General features: G+C 57.5%; 6 protein-coding genes and 1 non-coding gene across 7 annotated transcripts; 4 read left to right on the top strand and 3 right to left on the bottom strand.

Annotated features, from left to right (window-relative positions):
• Positions 1 to 577: 577 nt before the first annotated feature.
• ARB1 (ABC transporter ATP-binding protein arb1) lies at positions 578 to 2599 on the top strand (the record flags this gene model as incomplete). The annotated part of the gene is made up of 3 exons (XM_028639086.1): positions 578 to 1207; positions 1271 to 2412; positions 2473 to 2599. 3 exons carry the CDS (start codon positions 578 to 580, stop codon positions 2597 to 2599), a joined length of 1899 nt encoding a protein of 632 aa, XP_028496440.1.
• A 2790-nt stretch (positions 2600 to 5389) lies between these two features.
• Positions 5390 to 11926, top strand: INO80 (putative DNA helicase ino80; the record flags this gene model as incomplete). Its single annotated transcript, XM_028639085.1, has 4 exons — positions 5390 to 6103; positions 6755 to 7090; positions 7165 to 11707; positions 11763 to 11926. The coding sequence occupies 4 exons, from the start codon at positions 5390 to 5392 to the stop codon at positions 11924 to 11926; spliced, it is 5757 nt and encodes a 1918-aa protein (XP_028496439.1).
• A 565-nt stretch (positions 11927 to 12491) lies between these two features.
• D7B24_004920 lies at positions 12492 to 12580 on the bottom strand. The gene has a single exon. It is a non-coding gene; the product is annotated as a tRNA-Tyr (tRNA).
• A 1283-nt stretch (positions 12581 to 13863) lies between these two features.
• Positions 13864 to 14415, top strand: D7B24_004919 (uncharacterized protein; the record flags this gene model as incomplete). The annotated part of the gene is made up of 1 exon (XM_028639084.1): positions 13864 to 14415. The coding sequence occupies one exon, from the start codon at positions 13864 to 13866 to the stop codon at positions 14413 to 14415; it is 552 nt and encodes a 183-aa protein (XP_028496438.1).
• Positions 14416 to 15256: 841 nt separating this feature from the next.
• On the top strand, positions 15257 to 15868 carry D7B24_004918 (uncharacterized protein; the record flags this gene model as incomplete). Its single annotated transcript, XM_028639083.1, has 3 exons — positions 15257 to 15397; positions 15452 to 15672; positions 15733 to 15868. The coding sequence occupies 3 exons, from the start codon at positions 15257 to 15259 to the stop codon at positions 15866 to 15868; spliced, it is 498 nt and encodes a 165-aa protein (XP_028496437.1).
• Positions 15869 to 16588: 720 nt separating this feature from the next.
• D7B24_004917 (uncharacterized protein) lies at positions 16589 to 17172 on the bottom strand (the record flags this gene model as incomplete). The annotated part of the gene is made up of 3 exons (XM_028639082.1): positions 16589 to 16818; positions 16881 to 17051; positions 17112 to 17172. The coding sequence occupies 3 exons, from the start codon at positions 17170 to 17172 to the stop codon at positions 16589 to 16591; spliced, it is 462 nt and encodes a 153-aa protein (XP_028496436.1).
• Positions 17173 to 18059: 887 nt separating this feature from the next.
• Positions 18060 to 19587, bottom strand: D7B24_004916 (uncharacterized protein; the record flags this gene model as incomplete). The annotated part of the gene is made up of 3 exons (XM_028639081.1): positions 18060 to 18122; positions 18179 to 19210; positions 19276 to 19587. 3 exons carry the CDS (start codon positions 19585 to 19587, stop codon positions 18060 to 18062), a joined length of 1407 nt encoding a protein of 468 aa, XP_028496435.1.
• Between the last annotated feature and the right edge of the window lie 658 nt (positions 19588 to 20245).

The raw sequence follows: 20245 nt of genomic DNA, 5'->3' as shown, positions 1-20245 counted from the left end.
CGTGACCATCGTTGCCGACATCCCAAGGCGTCGCCCTGGCTGGCATGGCACTGCAACCTGGGTGCTTGCACCGCCTCGCGTTGGCCGACAAAATCGCCTCTGGCATCGCCTCTGGCGCCCAAACTGCTGTTCTGACTGATGTACCTTATCGGCGGCCCTATCATATCGCTTATCAGGACCAAATTTTCAAAAATCCAACCCGGCTGCCCCACCATGCCCACCACTCCCTCACACTTCCAAGGACCCCCCACCTTTTCCTTTGCCAGCCCGAAATCATTCTTGAGGTGCTTCTTCGCACCGCCCTAGACCTGACGTCTACCTCCTGTCCAACATCCCCCCGACACGCCCTTTTCTTGTTTCCATCATTCGGGCATTCCTTGGAGGCTTCATTTTTCTTTGCTACATCAAACGCAAGGGAACTTCGACGGCCTTGACCAACGCAGCGTACAGTCTCGACGACCGCGCGCATAATTTTCTGATACCCCTCCTACATCTTTCTCCTCCTGCCCCGCCATCCCACCCAAAACCCCGCCTGCAACGACAACACACACATCACCACACAGCACAACCCGTCATCATGGCCCCCTCCGCGTCCAAGGAGAAGCGTCTCGCGAAGAAGGCTGCCGAGGGCAAGCTCGACAAGAAGACGGCCGCCAAGCGTGTCGGCTCCAAGAACGCCAGCACCGCCGCCTCCTCCGTCAACGGCGACGAGCCCGAGCTCGACGCCCACGGCAAGCCCATCCAGGCTGATGGCCCCGCCACCGGTGCCGACAAGGCCGACGAGGTGAAGCGTCTCGCCGACCAGATGGACAAGCACGGCATCTCCGACCGTGTCACCACCGGTGTCCTGGCCTCGACCCAGACCTCCAAGGACGTCAAGATCACCTCCACCTCCCTCGTCTTCCACGGCCGCCAGCTCATCCAGGACAGCACCATGGAGCTGTCCTACGGCCGCCGCTACGGTCTCCTCGGCGAGAACGGCTGCGGAAAGTCCACCCTCCTCAAGGCCATCGCCGCCCGCGAGTTCCCCATCCCCGAGCACATTGATATTTACCTGCTGAACGAGGGTGCCCCGCCCACCGACCTGGGTGCCCTCGAGTGGGTCGTCACCGAGGCCGAGCGCGAGATGGAGCGTCTCGACAAGCTCGCCGAGCAGATCCTCGAGGACGAGGGTCCCGAGAGCATTGTCCTCATGGACGTCTACGATGTACGCATGCCCTGCCTCTCATTTCCTTCCGAGACATGTTCGTGAGACTGACCCGCCCTGCAGCACATGGAGTCCATGGACCCCTCCACCTTCGCCACCCGTGCCTCTCTCATTCTGACCGGTCTCGGCTTCAACAAGCAGACCATCAACAAGAAGACCAAGGACATGTCCGGTGGCTGGAGGATGCGTGTCGCGCTGGCCAAGGCGCTGTTCGTCAAGCCGTCGCTGCTGCTGCTCGACGACCCCACGGCCCATTTGGATCTCGAGGCCTGTGTGTGGCTTGAGGAGTACATGAAGAAGTGGGAGCGCACCCTCGTGCTCGTCTCCCACTCGGAGGATTTCCTCAACGGTGTCTGCAGCAACATGATTGACATGCGCGACAAGAAGCTCATCTACTACGGTGGTAACTACGACTCGTACGCCAAGACGCGGGCCGAGTTGGAGACGAACCAGATGAAGGCCTACCACAAGCAGCAGGACGAGATTGTTCACATTAAGAAGTTCATCGCCTCGGCCGGTACCTACGCCAACTTGGTCAGGCAGGCCAAGTCGCGCCAGAAGATTCTCGACAAGATGGAGGCCGACGGCTTCATCCAGCCCGTGCACCAGGACCGCGTCTTCACCTTCCGCTTCGCCGACGTGGACAAGCTGCCGCCCCCCGTCCTGTCCTTTGACAACGTCACCTTTTCCTACTCTGGTGACGCCAAGGACGACCTGTACCGCAACATTGACCTCGGTTTCGACATGGACTCCCGAACCGCCCTCGTCGGCCCCAACGGTGTCGGCAAGTCGACCCTGCTGCGTCTCATGACGGGCAAGCTCTCGTCCACCAACGGCTCCGTCACGCGCCACACCCACCTCAAGCTCGGCCTCTACTCGCAGCACTCGGCCGAGCAGCTCGACATGACCAAGTCGGCCCTCGACTTTGTGCGCGACAAGTACTCGGAGAAGTCCCAGGACTACCAGTACTGGCGCCAGCAGCTCGGCCGCTACGGCCTGACGGGCGAGTCCCAGACCTCGCTCATCGGCACCCTGTCCGACGGCCAGAAGAGCCGTATCGTCTTCGCCCTGCTCGCCATTGAGAGCCCCAACATGCTGCTGCTCGACGAGCCCACCAACGGTCTCGACATTCCCACCATTGACTCGCTGGCCGACGCCATCAACGCCTTCAGCGGCGGTGTCGTCGTCGTGTCGCACGACTTCCGGTATGCTTCCTTGGCCCCTTCCTTCTTTTCTGGCCCAACGCTTGCTAACACGTCTCACAGTCTCCTCGACAAGATTGCCAAGCAGATCCTGGTGTGCGAGAACAGGACCATCAAGCCTTGGGACGGCACGATAGGCGAGTACAAGAACTACCTGCGCAAGAAGATGATTTCGTCCGGTGCCGTCTAAGCGGCGAGAGAGTGAGAGCGCGTTTTGTTGCAGACAAAACGATGACGAGACGAGAAGCCTCCGAGAAGAGAGACGATGAGCAAAGAACGATCACGACCGGAATGCGAAAGAAGGGGGGGGGGGGAAGTTCCCGAAAAGAGCGCTCATCTGGTCGAGGCTCACGACGGCGCGCGGCGGGAGAGGATGCCCGGGGAGGAGTCAGGGCATCATCCTGAAGGCTTTGGGAGGGGGAGGTTTCGGCATGAGGATAGATAGAATGCATGCATGTTTTCGATTTGACCAGTTTTGTCTTGGCCGAATGGGTCTTGTGCCAACACCGCCCTGCCCCCGTCTCGGCCTGTGGTCCCAGTGCATGCGAGGCCATATCTTTGCATGTCGTCAGGGCGCCGGTGTCTCCTGTCGCTGTGAGGCGTGCTGTTCTCCTGTCGCTGTGAGGCGCCAGCACGTATGAGGAGCGCAACATGTGACATGCGTGACACGAGAGGACACCGTGATGCCGAACCTTCCCCGTGTATCCCTGCGCTGGCGGGGCGGAGCCCTGCCTGGGAAGAGCCGGGCTTACCTGTACGATGTGGTGCAGCCTCGGAAACAGTAAAAAAAAAATTGTCCGCCCCGTCCCAGCATTTTTGCGCGCGCGCGCGTGTGAGGATGACGCACGTGTCTGGGTGTAGTCTAGAATGAATTTTCCCAGAGCAGACGACAGACAGCCTGAGGCCACAGTAAGAGGGGGCGGTGGTGGAAAAGCAGGGAATGGTGGAGTCTGGGCACTGTGCCGGTTCGCCAGGTCCTGCTGGCTCGCTGGCTGCTCAGCTGCGCAAGGTAGGTAGGTAGCTGTCAGTGAGCCTAGGGGGCACGAATGTGCGGGCGGGCCGTCGTGAGGTGGTGGTCTCTACGGCAAGGGAGCACATCAGGGTCATTCGGGGAGCGATGAGGGGGTGAGATCTCGGTAAAGCGACGAGGGATGGTGGTTTTGGCGATGAAATCACGAAGTTGAGCGGTAAAAATGTGGTTTCTTGATGGATTGGGGCGTGCAGCGTGCGGTTAGGGACTGTGGGCGAGAAAGTCCGGCACGGTTGGGTGAGTTTGCACCGTGGCTGTGACGTACAACCAACCCCAGGAGGCGCGAGATCCATCCACCTTCGACGATGCAGTACATTCCGAGCGCGATCTGTGCGCATGGCACCGTCTGTACATTCATCGACGACAATATATTCATGCTATTCATGCATCGCGCATCTGCAGTCAATAGATAGCACGGGCGACCCTTGAACACGTTGCTCCATGTGACAGAGGCGAGGCGATGTGGCATCGTAGGGCCAGTTCCTTTTCCGGGCCAGCAGCGCTGCGGCCACAAAGAAGCGGAAGAAAATGGGCGTTGGGAGGCGAACGAGTGGAAGCCCACTTTTGAGACCATCGCCAGTCAGGTCCCCCCCCAAGCAGGTAGGTATATGGTACCTTAGGGTCGCGCGCATCCTTTGGGGGGGATGGAATACTGGTCCCCCTTCCCCTGCTGTCATGGTATCCATGGCGAGACAACGGACGTGGGCTTGCAATGTAGACGTCAAGCATCTGCGCGAGGCATGAGTGAAACAGAGTGATGCCCAGATTCCGGTCGCTACGCGTTGGCATGACCACAATCCAATGAAGCCTTTCCTGACAGATCGTACCTTGGGGGGAGGTGGCAGAAGGGGGGATGCAGAACAGGAACGGTTTCCGGGAGGTGCACTAGTCCATATGTGGCTAGATGGGGCGGGTTAGCGGCTGAGGACAGGCCATGGACGTGGAGACGGGCTGCTGCTCCCTGGTGCTTGTGCTGGTGCTGGTGCTGGTGCTGGTGCAAGGTGCAAGGCGCAAGGCGCAAGGTGTGTTGCTGGAGCTGCATCTCGCGGGATGGATTGACTGACGCCAACCATAGTGGAAGCGTGGAAGCCCGGGGATAGGCAGACGTAGACGAAGAGTGCGAGAACGGGAGAGTGACGGACAAGACGCGAACAGAGCCTGCCCTGCCCTCATGTCATGACCTTTTGACCCTTTTTCTGCCCCTTCAGATCATCCGAGTCTCGGTCCAAGGCCACGAAGCCGTCTCCAGCTCGCCCTCACGACAATCCGACCCCAACTGACCCGATCCAGACCAACCTGGCCAAACCCCGAAACCTGGGCCATCCCCATCCCCATCCATCCCCAATCCACTGCACCCGACCATTCATCCATCACAACACCACACGTTCACTCCCCTTTCTGCATTTCCCGCAATTCTTCATCCACTCCCCCCCCCCCGGCTATCGCCTGGTCTTGCTTCCCTTCCACGTCCCTCCTCTCCCACCCCATCTTCCCAAACACCCCATCATCCCCTTCTCCCCCTCCCATGCCATCCCGCCGGCTTTGACTTCTCCCACACAACAACACCACACCAGTTATCGTCACCTTCTCTTTTTTCCCACACAACCCATTCTGGGCACGCAGTCTCCACCACCACCACCAACTCGGCCGCGTACTCTACCATCCCAATCGCATCGCCACCAGCACGCCCGAACCACCCGACCATCGCGACATCTTCGCCATCATCGTCCTCTGCCCTCTTTTCCGGTCGTCTATCCTTCTAGATTTATACGCGAGGCCCACGGCCACTGTCGGAGCATATGGGCCCACGATAGTCCTCGTCTTCTGCTCGACTTCGATTCGGCTCTCCCCCTCCCCCCCCCTACCTCCTCCCCTCCTACTATCGCATCGTGTCGACCGCTGCGAACGACTGCGACTCTCCCCGGTGCCCCTGCATAGACTTGGATCACCATGGATCCGCCGAACGACTTTCGATCCACGGTGCTACAAGCGCCTTCGCGCCGCGACGGCGAGGAGGACCGCGAACGCGACCGTGATCGTGAACGTGATCGTGAACGTGAACGCGGTGATCGCGACAGACGTCACCTCCACGACATTAGCTCTCTCGTCTCGCCCCAGGCACCACCGCCACCGCGACACGCCGGCTTCAGCCTGCGCTCGCCGACCCAGTCCGACTTCCAACACCCGCACGCGCACTCGCACGCGCACTCGTCGTCCGCCTACTCGTCGCCACATCATCAGCAGCCGCCATCGCACCATCACGACCATCGCTCGCCGCCGCCCTCGTCGCGATCCCATCAGCCCGTGCTCTCCCATCCGACCCCGTTCAGCTCGTCTTCGGGCCCCGTCGGTCCTCTCGCGCCCACGCTGCCAGCTCTCGCCGGAGCCTCGTCGTCGCCCTCATCGGGCGCCCACCTGCAAGGCCCGCCTCTGTCGCCTCTGCACCCGCCCAGCGGTGCTTACTACCCCCCGCCCGAGTCGCAGTCGCAGTCGCAGTCCCAGTCCCAGTCCCAGTCGTCGCAGAAAACTTCGACCCTACGCGATGCCAAGCCGACGACGAGCAGCTATTACGACCCGCTGACCGATACCACAAGAGAGAGGAGGATATCAGATGCAGCCGCGCCGCGGTACCCTGCATCATCAGTGCAGGCATCACCACCAAAGGTTTGAGGCTTCGCCGCCGCCCCCCCCTGGTTCTTCTTCTCTCTGTCCGACCCTTCCGTCTGCGTTTTGCCGTTCCTCCTTTCGTCCTCAGGAATGCCTCCATCCAACCCATGCCCGTCCCCCTTTCTGCATCTTGTTCCCATCCAACCCATGCCTACCCACCTACCTATGCAGCAGCACTCTTCTTTGTCTTGGCATTCACTCTCGTCCTGCCTCGCCTACCGACTTTGCTTGCTTGTGCTGTGCTCCTGCCCATTGAACCAAGACAAGCCAAAGCGTGAACACCAGCTGGCAGGCACGCAAAGAAAAAACGTGCACTGGGCTTTGCACTGCACCTGCCCACGCCCCGAACCTGATCCAGATAAGAAATGCGGATTGCGGACACACAAGATTGCTTGGGCTTGGGCTTGGGCTTGGACTCCCCGTTTCTTTCCCCCCCAATTCTCCCGTCACGACCTCAATGACACGAGGCGCGCCCCAGAAAAATTAAACCCCATCCATCCTCCCTTTCCTTACCTGGATCCACGTCCTCCCGACCCTCCTCATCCATCGCCCCAATCACCCATCTCCTGCGTCCCATCGCCATAGTTGTCCCTGCCCATCAAACGAAACGCAACCTCCCTGGCTGACATTGCATCAATCATCCAACAGCCGCGCGACCCGTATCCCTACTCGCAGGCTTCCACGCCTGCCGACCATCAGCAGCAGCATCACGCCTATTATCGAAACGGCAGTCACGCCTCGCCAGGCCCCACGACCTACTCGCCACGGAGTCCCGTCTCGCACGCCCACGCCGCACCGCCCCTGACCGGTTCCATCAGTCCATCCATCCGCCCGCCGCCGCTGCACATGACCTCGCCCAACGCGAGACGAGCTGCTTCTCCTGCTGCACACCACGCGTCCTCGAATGGTACCTCACACGTCGTGCCCCCCATGGCCAAGTCCGACGTCTCGCCTCTGAAGGCGCCGGCGGCAGCTCCGGCCAGTGTATGTGAACGCTCCCTTGTTTGGCCGACAGAACCGTGAAGCTAACCTTGTATTTTTTTTCTCTCATTCAACAGACCCCGAGTCGTGCCGACCCCATGTCCTTTTCCAACATCTTGTCGAGTTCCGAGCCTGTCGCCAAGCCTAGAGCGCCATCGCCCCCCCCGGTTGCTGTCATGGAAGAGCGCGCCCACGAGCCCAAGGCCGAGGTCGAGACCGAGACCGAGCCCGAACGCAATGACCGGACCATGATGGACATTGATACCGAGGTCGAGGCCGAGCCTGAATTCGACGCGCCCACCCCCAAGATTCACATCGCCAAAGGCAAATCGCGCGATTCAACACCGACCGTCAAGGAGAAGAAGGCTAAGGTGCCGAGGAAATCCAAGTCGCGTGCTTCCGATATCAGAGACGCAGAGTCGACGCCTAAGACCAGTCGGCGTGCCTCGTCTGCTCGTGAGACGCCCACACCCCGTGTCCCTGTCAAGAGGCAGGCCAACGGCCAGCCCAAGCAGAAAGTGCTCTCCGCCGACAAGGAGAAGAAGGTGCAGGCCCAGATTGCCAAGCTCGACGCCGAGACCGACGACGTCGACGACACAGAGCTCGATGACGAGCATCGGAGCTTCCGGCAGCGCGGCCAGAAGCGTCGCCGTATCATGCAGAACTTGGAGGCTCAACACAACGACAGGCGTCGCACGCATGGCAGTGAGAAGATTGTCAACCGCATCAACACGCACACGGAGCAGAGCAAGCGACGCTACGATGAGCTCTACTACGAGGAGGCTCTCCAAGAGGTCCGTGAACGCGAGCTGTATGCCGAAAAGGAGCGTAAGAAGGACATGCAGCGCAAACGTCGGCGCGAAAAGTCCATGGCCGTCACCATGGAAGCCAAGAAGGCCGCACTGGAGAAGGCCCGCCTCGCCGAGGACGACGACGAGAAGGCCCGCCACCTGCGTGATGCCGAGCGCGCCAACAAGAAGGCCCAGCAGACGAAGCTGATTCTTCAGAAGGGCATCAAGGGGCCCGCACGCAACCTCGAGCTCAACCTCGAAGGCGGCACCATGTCCACGTTCCAAGCGTCCGACATGGAGCCCGGCACCAAAACCAAGGGCAAAGGTCGCGGAGGTCCCAGGCCGAAGAAGTCGAAGGAGCAGAAGCAAGCCGAGAAGGACTCTGCCGAGGCTGCCCAGCGCGCGCTCGACGCCGGCGAAGAGCTGCCACCCAAGGACGAGTCGAAGATTCGCATCAAGCTCAACAAGTCCAAGTCCAAGGACAAGGAGAAGAAGGAGAAGAAGGACAAGGACAAGGACAAGGAAAAGGAGGACGGCGCCGACGTCGATGCCACCGAAGCCGATGAGGAGGTGAAGGAGCCCAAGGAGCCCAAGCCCGCCAAAGAGAAGGTCGAGGAGCCACCGAGCAAGGACGCCAAGTTCCAGACCAAGGGCTACAACCAGATCTACGACCAAATCTGGCGCGATCTCGCACGCAAGGATGTCAACAAGACCTTCAAGCTGGCTGCCGAGTCTTACCAGGTCAAGTCGTCCAACCTCAAGAAAACGGCCATCCTTGCTTCCAAAGAGGCCAAACGCTGGCAGCTGCGCACGAACAAGGGCACCAAGGACCAGCAGGCGCGCGCCAAGCGAGTCATGCGTGACATGATGGGCTTCTGGAAGCGCAACGAGCGCGAGGAGCGTGACCTTCGCAAGGCCGCCGAGAGGCAGGAGCTCGAGAATGCGCGCAAGGAGGAAGCCGACCGTGAGGCAGCCCGCCAGAAGAGGAAGCTCAATTTCTTGATCTCGCAGACGGAGCTCTACTCTCACTTTATCGGCAAGAAGATCAAGACGGCCGAGGTCGAGAGGAGTACCGACAATCCTGAACTCGCCAGCGAGAACAAGGAGGTGACGCAACAAAACGAGGCCATGGACATTGACGAGGCGAGCAACGTCGGTGGCAAGGTCACCAACTTTGAGAACCTCGACTTCGACGCCGAGGACGAGACGGCGTTGCGGCAGGCCGCCATGGCGAATGCGCAGAACGCCATTGCTGAGGCGCAGGCCAAGGCGAGGGCGTTCAACAACCAGGACAAGGACGGCGGCGACATGGACATGGACGAGGAGGGCGAGATGAACTTCCAGAACCCCACGGGCCTCGGCGACGTCGAGATCGGCCAGCCCAAACTCATCAATGCACAGCTCAAAGAATACCAGCTCAAGGGTCTCAACTGGTTGGCCAACCTCTACGAGCAAGGCATCAACGGCATTCTCGCCGACGAGATGGGTCTCGGCAAGACTGTGCAGTCCATCTCGGTCATGGCCTACCTCGCCGAGAAGTACGATATCTGGGGCCCCTTCCTTGTTGTTGCACCAGCCTCCACCCTGCACAACTGGGAGCAGGAAATTCGCAAGTTCGTTCCTGAATTCAAGATTCTGCCGTACTGGGGCTCTGCCGGCGACCGAAAGGTGCTCCGCAAGTTCTGGGACCGCAAGCACGTCACGTACAAGAAGGAAGCCGCCTTCCACGTCTGCGTCACCTCGTACCAGCTCGTTGTCTCCGATGTCGCCTACTTCCAGAAGATGAAGTGGCAGTACATGATTCTCGACGAGGCGCAGGCCATCAAGAGCTCGCAGAGTTCTCGTTGGAAGAGTCTCCTCGGCTTCCACTGCCGCAACCGACTTCTGCTTACCGGTACACCCATTCAGAACAACATGCAGGAACTGTGGGCACTGCTCCATTTCATCATGCCGTCGCTGTTCGACTCGCACGATGAGTTCAGCGAATGGTTCTCCAAGGACATTGAATCGCACGCGCAGAGTAACACGAAGCTCAACGAGGACCAGCTCAAGCGTCTGCACATGATTCTGAAGCCGTTCATGTTGCGTCGTGTCAAGAAGCACGTGCAGAAGGAACTGGGTGACAAGATTGAGAAAGACATCTTCTGCGATCTCACCTACCGACAGCGAGCCATCTACGCCAACCTCCGGAACCAGATCAGCATCATGGACCTCATCGAGAAGGCGACAACAGGCGACGACAATGACTCGGGCACACTGATGAACCTCGTCATGCAATTCCGCAAGGTTTGCAACCACCCCGACCTGTTTGAGCGTGCCGACACGACGTCACCCTTTGCGTTTGGCTACTTTGCGGAGACGGCTTCATTCATCCGCGAGGGCAACAATGTCGACGTTGGCTACTCGACACGCAACATGATTGAGTATGACCTCCCGCGGCTGGTCTGGCGAGAGGGCGGTCGCCTCAACAAGGCTGGCAGAGACAACCAAAAGGCCGGCTGGCGGAACAAGAGCCTGCAGCATCTCTTCAACATTTGGACGCCGGAAAACGTCCGCGAGAGCGCCAAGGGTGCCGAAGCCTTTTCGTGGCTGCGGTTTGCGGATGTCAGCGCTGGCGATGTCTATCGGGCAACTCATCAAGACTCGTTCACCCGCGCTGTCGAGCTTGCGCAGCACAGCGACCGCCTCGGTCACATGCAGATCGCATATGACGATGGGGAAGATGAAAACTTCACGCCGGCCCATGCCCTCTTCCAGATCAAGGCACGAAACGACCGCAAGCCGCTGGCCGAAGTCACACAAGGGGGCATACTGGCGAACCTCATGAATGTGGCACGCAGCGACTACAACGAGTCTGGGCTCGGCCGCCTGGAGCAGGCTGCGCGCCCGAGCGCGTCTGCGCCCCCCATCGAGGTCGGCTGTCTCAGCAGCGGCACCAACATTGAGCGTGAGGGTGTCCTGTTCAACCCGGCGATCCGTAAGATGCTGGCCGGCCCCACGCCTATCGAGGAGAAGGCCCTGGTCACACAGCAGGTGCCGCTCGCTCATTATCCTCCCCCGGCCATGCTGCCCGCACCCGACAACGAGAAGAAGAAGTTCACGAACATTGGAGTGCCGTCGATGCGCCGCTTCGTCACAGACAGCGGCAAGCTGGCCATGCTGGACGGTTTGCTGTTCAAGCTCAAGAACGAGGGTCACCGTGTCCTGTTGTACTTCCAGATGACGCGCATGATTGATCTCATGGAGGAGTACCTCACGTACCGGAACTACAAGTACTGTCGACTTGATGGTTCCACCAAGCTCGAGGACAGACGAGACACGGTGGCTGACTTCCAGACGCGGCCCGAAATCTTCATCTTCCTGCTGTCCACTCGTGCTGGTGGTCTCGGCATCAACCTGACAACCGCAGACACGGTCATCTTCTACGATTCGGATTGGAACCCCACCATTGACTCGCAGGCCATGGACCGCGCTCACAGACTGGGTCAGACCAAGCAGGTCACCGTCTATCGTCTCATCACGCGTGGCACGATCGAGGAGCGGATTCGCAAGCGCGCGCTGCAGAAGGAGGAGGTGCAGCGCGTCGTCATCCAGGGTGGTGGTGCCAGTGTCGATTTCTCGGGCCGTCGTGCGCCGGAGAACCGCAACCGCGACATCGCCATGTGGCTGGCCGATGACGACCAGGCGGAGATGATCGAGCGGCGCGAGAAGGAGATGCTCGAAGCCGGCGAGTTTGACAAGCCGCCGGGCGCGACGAAGAAGAAGGCCGCCGCCAAGAGGAAGCGGCCGGTCGGCGACGGTGTCAGTCTCGACGAGATGTACCACGAGGGTGAGTTTTCTATTCTGCGGTACTAGCACGACGATGGTTCTAACTTGGTTTCCAGGCGAAGGCAACTTTGATGATAAACAGGCCTCGGGTACGGCGACGCCGGTCGCAGCGGAAGCCGACGCGAAGGGGACGAAAAAGCGACGCGGCGGCGTCACGGGCAAGAAGGCCAAGAGCATGAAGCAGCGTCTCGCTATCGCAGACGGACAGGTGGACGGATAGACGGCTGGCGGGCGTGGTGTATGACTACTTGTTTGAGGCAGCACCTGCATGCTACAATGGATGGAGGGTGGCTTGCGCGTGGAAGAAGAACGTGTTTGTCTCTTTTTACTCACTCGCCTTTTTTTTTTCTTATTTCTGGAGGACAAAAAAGAGTCCCATCACTAGGGATTCCGCGCCGGCTCTGGCTTCAGAAGGATGCCTGTGTTTATTATGCGGCGCGGGGGGGCTGGCGTTGTGTGCGCTCCCTCGAGGGGCAGTAGAGGACACGGCTGGAGTTGTGTCGTGTATCACCAGCAGTTAGGAAGACTATTGATTGACTGGACCTATTTGAGTGTGAGAAGCGGCGTGCTATGATGTACCCGGCACTAGGGTGTTTGCTCATATACAGGTGTCTAGGTGGGTTCGATGCCGTCAGGCGGAGAAGGGGGCATAGGTTGATGGGTAGAGTGAACAGAGAGATCAAAATGAAACAAAGGATAAGATTGGGAAGGATGGAATACGTTTGGAAGTGAGGGGAGGGCAAACAAAACGCAAAAAGAGAAGGAAGCCGAGCTTCTTGTGGTGATCTCCCCGACCGGAATCGAGCCGGTGACCTTTCGATGGAAATCTGGGACAATTACAGTCGAACGTGATAGCCAACTACACCACAGGGAGTTATTGTTGTAAGCGGCAACGACCGCATAGATGATATTGTGGAGACTTTTGTCATGGAACTCGGGGGCGCTCCACTTCTTGCTTGCGGCGTGCTTGCTACCATGAGGCTCGTGAGGCAGATGTGCTTGGACGTGAATGCTTGTGTTTGAACTGCATCTTTATTTACTTTTTCCCTGATGTCTCTATGACCAGATCTAGTATGCTGAGATGACTGCCTTTGGGCTTTGCATGCGGCGCTCTGAGGGCTTCTATACGTGCTGATCATTATATAAGCACTGGGAATGGAAGCGGGACCTGCCCGGCTGGCATAAACATTCACTGCCACGTCGTCGAGACTACATGTAGGAAGGAGTATTATAGTGTCTGTATTGTAATGTATTGAAACCTGGCGGGCGCACAGCACGAGGGCTACCCAAGGTGAGTCTTTCAAGGCTGGGTGGCTAGATATAAGGTTTTGATCGGGGCGGCAAGTAACAGATACTCTCCATGGTATTTAAGTATTCATAGCGTAGGTCCCTATATTGACGTCCTCCTCCTACCAGTATCAGCTTGTCAATGCAGCCCAGAAAACGCACTGCATGTGATTGCCCCAGAGATCGGCATCGTTGGGATCTTGAGGGTGTTTCGGCGCGCCGTGTCAATATCTGATGGTGGGTGAACGGTCATGTAGCTGCCAACTTTTTGGTGAAGTTTCGTCTGCTTCATGTCGCTGTTGATGCCAGAGCGGTGGCCAAAGTGCTCAGGGGTCGATTGAGTCGTTGGTGCGATTTTCAATGTTGCGACAGAGATCGTCGTGTCCTCATTCAGCTCAGTCATGGGTCATTCGTTGAAGGCTGTCTGACGAACACGCATATTCAACACTATGACAGCTTGGACATGTTGTCGTTGCATAGGCCTTGGGCCTGCACCTCGATATATGCAGCCCGGTGTAATCAACGACATTAATTCAACAAGTATCCTTTTAGCTCAATTGGGTAAGGTAGCTACCGTGAGGCACATACGACTTCGTGAGGGCTGCCACTGAGCCCCATTGGGGCCAACCGTGATCAATACCCATAACGAATAAGCATGATCAGTAGACATGATCCAGCCCAGCGTTTCGGGCGATTTATCCAATGTTAGGCTGCGTATAGGTCGTAGTTTCTTTGCATTACTGAGCCAGTTACTCCGACACTTCTGACGATATAAAGAATCTTGTCCCTCTCTTGACTTGAGCATCATTGTTGACCACGCCTTCCCTCAGTACACAGAAAACACCACACCGGGCACCTTGATTCACAACAATGGCCTCTTCATATGGTGCACGCGGCGTCAGGCATGACAACAGACCTGATCAGCTGCTTCAAATCGACCTGAACACCCCCGCGAAAGGCATACGGATCGCATTGGCCGCCGAGTCTGCTTTCAACATCTTCACGGCCATGACGATGATCATCACCCCCCGTTCAGCTCTGCAAGGCCAACTGATGCCATTTGACCTTCGAAACGGCCTTTCGCAAGAGCAGGCGTCTCCCGAACTAGCATCTGTCACGCAGTATCTCGGGGCTTTCGTATTCGCGACGAACGTGGGACTCCTGCTGGGGATTCCGAACAGGCCCGGGGCCATTGATATTAGGCGAACGGCGTACGCGACATTCGCAGCCCTGGAAATCACATACATCGTGATTATCCTGTGGCAATTATGCGTTGCGGGACAGAGCGCGACCGGCGTCCGCATGGAAAAGGCACTGTGGGCTTACCTGGTACCCATGTCTGTCGCGTGTGGGCTCAGGCTCTGGACTCTTTTCGTGCGACCCGACTGGATGGGCAGGTATATTATCAAGAGAACAGAGTAGTCACTGGCTATGGAGACAGGGGAAACCACTTCCCCTGAACAGAGGTTTCTCGCGAGGTACACAAACCTCAATACATGGCTTGGCGCATTTGCTATCAGAATTGAACGCATGAAATGTGCTTGATAGTAGATCAGACAGGGTTTCGGTAGAAAGCCGCTCCCTTGTTTAGTGTCCCTGGGCTCAGCCAGATCAAAGCTTGAAGTAATGCGCAGTCCAAGTTAGAACGGGGGTATAGTCTCGAGCAGACACCACGGCTGAGGCAATGCTGAACGATAGTAAAAGGCCCTGGATCCCACGACACAGATCCTTACCATCAATTTCAGGAATGGTGGCTAAGAGGAAAAGGAGCTCCCTTACCAAGAGCCAGCCAAATGGCCTCATGCCTCCGTCGGCTGTGAAGTGATCCATCATCATAATTTACTGCGGGGAACCGCAGCATTCCTGCATGACGTCGTTCATGGCGATCTCGTGGCTTGGCCACAGCGTACACCGAATCCGTCCAGTAGAGACGATACGCATACGCGTATCTCCGAATCCTGGGTGAACTTGGCAGCCTACCAGAACCAGACAGGGTCCTTGTTTAGAAGGCCTCAACAGCGCCCGCGGGTGCTGTGTGCCCAATGGTCAGCCCTGCTGTGCCGATCGTCAGCCCTGGAGGGTGCATCGCCCCCGAGGTTCAACAGCGCTTGTCTCACAAGCCTCCTTTGCCCTGCATCACAATGATCGGATTGATAAAACAGTGGCATGTCCGCAGGGCCGGACGCGCCATGAGGATAACACCCTTCGACATCTAACCTGACCCAAGAGTTAGTTCCCCAATCTTCATCTTCAAATCTCCAAGATGGTCTTTTGCCTTGTTCTGTTCTACGCGGGGGACTTCCCGTCCCGCGTCATCACCGTCGTCCTGGGTGCGGCGTCGCTTGCGCTTGCGGCCGTTCTGCGCTCCGATCACAGCGGTACTTTCAAAGTACCGCTTGCTTTGGTATGTTTCGCTGACAACCTTGACAGTCTGAGGCTGACCAAGGATTCCACGCAGACAATTGTGTCCACAACATGGGTCGTCGTCGCAGCATCACTCTCCGGCTGGGTCAAGTACCGCAAGGTCCCATTTTGTGTCCAACGCACTACCTCCCTGATCATCGGCGATCTCATTGCTCTCGGTTGTTGCGCTGCTTGTGCAGCGCTGGTGAGCAGTGCTGATACATCATCCAATTCGACTCTTCGAAACATTCTCACCGTGGTCCAGATTATTTCCATGTACGTTTTCGAATACGGGACACTCTTGGTGCTTGTTGCTCTCGCTGACCGTTTCCGCAGCCTACTTCTTGCACTCTGCATCATGTCCTTGGCATGGCAATGGCGCAGGGCTAGCAAGGGCGAGCTGGACAACCCGCCAAAGGTGCATCCTGCGGCGTATCATACGTCCATGCCAATGCCGAATCCTGTAGGCTAGACTGCCGTTCAGGGATGCTGGATAAACCCTTAGTGCTCTGATGATACCCGGTTATAAAGTCTTGTGATGATCGTTATTATGGAATCTCTTGTGCGTGAAAGGCTGCGATGGTGTTAAATCAAGTAAATAGTGCATGCTGTTGTGCAACCGGCGACCGTTAAATGCTCTGTCTGTATGTGTGGTCTCTGTTCCTCTGTGAACGTGGCCAAATCTAGTTTGTGTACTTACACCTATATATCTTTCAGGCGCGATTGGACAGCTTAAGATACGGCCATCTGCGATCTCTAAGACCGCCGTTGCCCTTACTGCTGCATGATGGATTTCTCGGGCATCCTGAAATACCACTTTGACCAAGTACAGTGGCAGCAGTACGAACGTCGTGATGTAGCAGAGATCCTGTCGCTGGCAAGATATTGCCCATGGAGTAGTGTGATTGAGGATCATAATATCGGGATAGGCCATGTGAATTGGGTTGTAACTCGACCGCATTTTGATACTGATCGACTGAGCCTTCGCTGCTGAAGCATGGTTCCCTAGACACTGGCGATTTGTATTTCATTTGGCAAATCGAGATTCGAATACCTTGCCGCAAAACATACAACGACCAAAGGATTCAAATGTTCGAGATTCGTAGTGGCCGATCCCTAGTTAACGCCTATTTCAGCCTGCAAGGATGCATGCAATCCATTGCTCACGTCAGGCCCAACAGCCACAGGCAGCTCAATGCTTCAGCGTGCCGACCTGGCCACCCGCCGTGCAGGTATCAACAGGCCGTCCCTGGTTCAGGATACTCTGCTCATTGGGTGGAATGAATTGTGAACACCGACCGAATTGGTCGCACTCGCCGTCTTCGTTCCCGACGGTGCACGCCACGCCGGCATTGCCGAAAAGCGGCTCCCCTTCGCCATTGAAGGAATTGCCAAACCCAACCTCAGCCTCTCCGTCAGGTGCTGTAGAAAAGGTCATCACGTCAGCGGGCCAGATGAACACGCTCATGGGCCTCGTTGCTTACTTTGGGTACACGTGGCGACGGTCCGGCCCTGGTTCAGAACGCTCTGCTCGTTCGGCGGGATGAACTGCACGCAACGGCCAAACTTGTCGCACTCACCATCCTCACGGCCAACGGAGCAGGCGTCGCCTACGTTGGCGAATGTAGGAGCTGTGTCTTGCCGGCGGACGGGAACTTTACGAAAAGGGTCAGCTCGAGAACTCTCTAGCGATAACAGTGCTGAAAGACTCCTACTGGTGCTGGCTTGGCCGATCGCCAGGATGGCCATGGAGGTGACGAAGTACGTGAACTGCATTGCGTCGGAGAATTTACGGAAAAGTATGTCGATCAATTATTTGCGCCAGGCAATAGAGAAGGAAAATCAAGGGAGTATAGAATGTCGATCTTCCAGGTGCTATCCGGAGTAGAGTAGTCGCGTGCTTCTTATGTATCGTTCAATGCGAAGCCGAAGCTGTTTTGGAGCAATACGAGGTTACATCGTTACAGAGCATATAGGGCAGACCAAGGAGGTCGAGGAACATGGGTTATTCCGACGCTGGAACAGCACTCGGAGTGATCGTCCCACGTTTCGGCTCCAGACGATCTTGAAACAGCCACAGGGCTCACGACAGACCGTTATGGTGCATTTGACTTGGAGTTGGAATTTAGAGGCTCACCTTCGGGAACGAGGTCCAGCCAGTGCTGCCACCAGGCGTCTTCAGCATGGGTCCGGTGTTTCCTCTGATCACAACATCGCAGTCTTTTGACTTTTGAACTGTACCGGACTCAGAGATTAGACACCTACCCCTGGGGCTACTAGAATCACTGACAGCTGTCGTTATTGAAACAAGCGTATATTCGATAGCGCACATATCACATAAGAGTTTCTAGATGCCTTGACTCACGTCACGCCGCCGACGTCTGAGACGCTCCAGGAGCTGGTCTGAAATCGATTGTGATAGCCTTGTGCAACTGCCAAGGCACAGCTTTGAATTCTGACATTTATTTCACTCAACACTGCTGACCCCTTGAGCTGGCGTTATCAACCACACCAATTCCTTAAACGACGAAGTCCTGGCAAGGATCGCAGGCTGATCATTTCTTTGATCGAGCTCGCTTCTCACGCGAGGCCCCGAATGCGAAGGACTCGTCTCCATACTCACAGCGCCCCGATGATTCCAGGCGTCACATCACGCTCATCCCCTACTGCACGAGCTCAAAGGCATATGCCGTCGTGACAGCCTCCGGCAAAACCCAAAACGTGACCTGCTCTCTGTTAGCATCAATCCTCACCAATCGGCCGGTCACGAGCTGTTGCTTACCGAATCGGAAACAACATCGTGTTCCCACACGCCGAGGTCGACCGACCCTTGAATCTCGTCAAAGATGGTAGGTCCATCGAACCTCCTCGTCCGAATCTTGACGCGGTCCCCGGCGAACCCAACAGCAGACAGACCCGTGATCGTAACATGGTACGTCCTGCGCCCAGCGACAGGCCGCACAGCCGCCAGGACCTTGACGGAACCAACAGTCCCCGCATGGGTGCCGTAGACCTCAAATGCCTCGTCGGCCGATGGCTTCGTGGCCGCCCGCTGGCCTGTCATCTGGTGGACGTAGTAGTCGTAGACGTGCCACTCCCCCACGGGAAAGTACTCTCCCGACGGCCTCTTGCCGAGGAGATTCGCGAGCAGATCATGCAGCTTCGACGCGGAGCCCCAGTTCGCGCGGAGGCCGTGCGTGTTGTGTCTCTCGAGCTGCGCGATATAGAAGACGCCGCCGGCGGGCGACTGCTCGTCGCCGTTGTTCGAGGCATACTCGTTGATGACAATGGGTCGCGCGGGGAGGCTGCTCCCCTGTCGGAGTGTGTTCCACTCGTCGGTCGACTCGCGCAGGTTGCGGTTCGTGCGGAGGAGATGCCACGAGTAAATGTCTGGCACAACGTCGTTGGCGGCGATGAAAGCGGTGAACCTTTGCCACCAGGCGCTTCCCGCGGTGGCCGGCTCGCTGGTCGACGGGCCCGTGATGAGCACCTCGGGGAGGTCTTTTCTGATCCGGGCATAGGTGCGCGCCCAGGTTGCGAGGTACTGGTCCTGCGTTGAGCCCCAGAAGGACTGCAGGTCCGGCTCGTTCCAGATGTCAATATCGAGACCCTCCAGGGCGTCGTTGGCTCTGAGGTCGCTGAAGACTCGGCCGAGGAAGGCGTCGTAGCTGGTCCAGTTGCCGTTGTCGCCCGGCCAGGAGAACGAGCCACCCTGGAGACTGTCGGCGCCCCAGAGATCGTGCATCAGCAGGGAGAACCGGCCGCCGTGGCGACGAGTCGTGCGGTAGTTTGAAAGGGTCGAGAGCCATCGTGGCTGTCACCAAGCATGTCAGCTTTGAAGATTCTAGGATGTGTTGCCATGCCAGAGGAACCACAAACCTCGTATTGCCCGGCTGCCCAGCCTAGGGACCCGTCAGGCAGCTGAGCACCGCCGGCACGGCAGTAATTGAAGCCCATGCCATCGATGAACCGGTCAGGAATATCCGTGTTTGCTGTGCCATCCGTGTTATCGGGCAGACCATAGATAAAGCCGGACGCCAAATGGGCTGGAGTGCCGGACGGCTCGGCCAGGTTGACGGTAGCGGTCCCAAAGACCTGCCCCTGGCGCTTTTCCGGTGCCAGAGCAGCCCCGAAAACACCATGCGATGAGGCCAAAAGGGCCAAAAGGACGAGGGATCTGATCTGAGCCATCGTTTCTCTGTCAAACTGAAAGCTTGAGTTGCTGGATCATGCAAAGATCGTGGCAGAACACGTTAAGCCGTATTCTTATATCATTTTCTTCTTTCTTTCCCTTCGGAGGGAGCTCATTCGGCAGCTCCTCGTCATCATGGCACGCGATACGACGTGACACGGCGAGCTTTCCAAAGATCGACAGCCTAGTATCGCGAGAGCTCCGCATCATCTGCTGTTGTTCTTTACCCCAAACTTTGTCCCAGAAGCCAAGGCCATTCTCCAGAATCAAAGCTTGCCCCGCTGCCGTAACGAGAATGATGGGCATACCCGGTCGTGGATCATGCGGGGTAGCTACACTTGCCTCCGGTGGGATGCCTTCGTCAACATGCTCGTCTCCGGTGGAGCGCTAAACTCAAGTTGGGAAGAGTGAATGGGAATCAGGAAAGTGACTCGCTTGCATATGCGCCTTAAGGCCCTGTCAGGTACGAGACTGTGCTCCGGGGCAATGAGTCCCGGGGGAGGGTGGTAGAATCAGAACGATTGGGATAAGTTGCTTCTGCGGGCAGAGGGTTCGCGCTTGAGATCTCACATGGTTCTGCGGCGCAAGAGTCATAGGTTGATTGTCTGTAAAGCATTGCTTCGCCATGTGATACTCAAGTCCTCCGGCAAAGCTACT

The sequence above is a fragment of the Verticillium nonalfalfae genome (assembly GCF_003724135.2).
Source record: "Verticillium nonalfalfae strain VnAa140/NRRL 66861 chromosome Unknown scaffold_29, whole genome shotgun sequence".
Taxonomy (NCBI): domain Eukaryota; kingdom Fungi; phylum Ascomycota; class Sordariomycetes; order Glomerellales; family Plectosphaerellaceae; genus Verticillium; species Verticillium nonalfalfae.
Note: the sequence above shows the minus strand (reverse complement) of the source record. Positions and strands in the feature narration are given on the sequence as shown.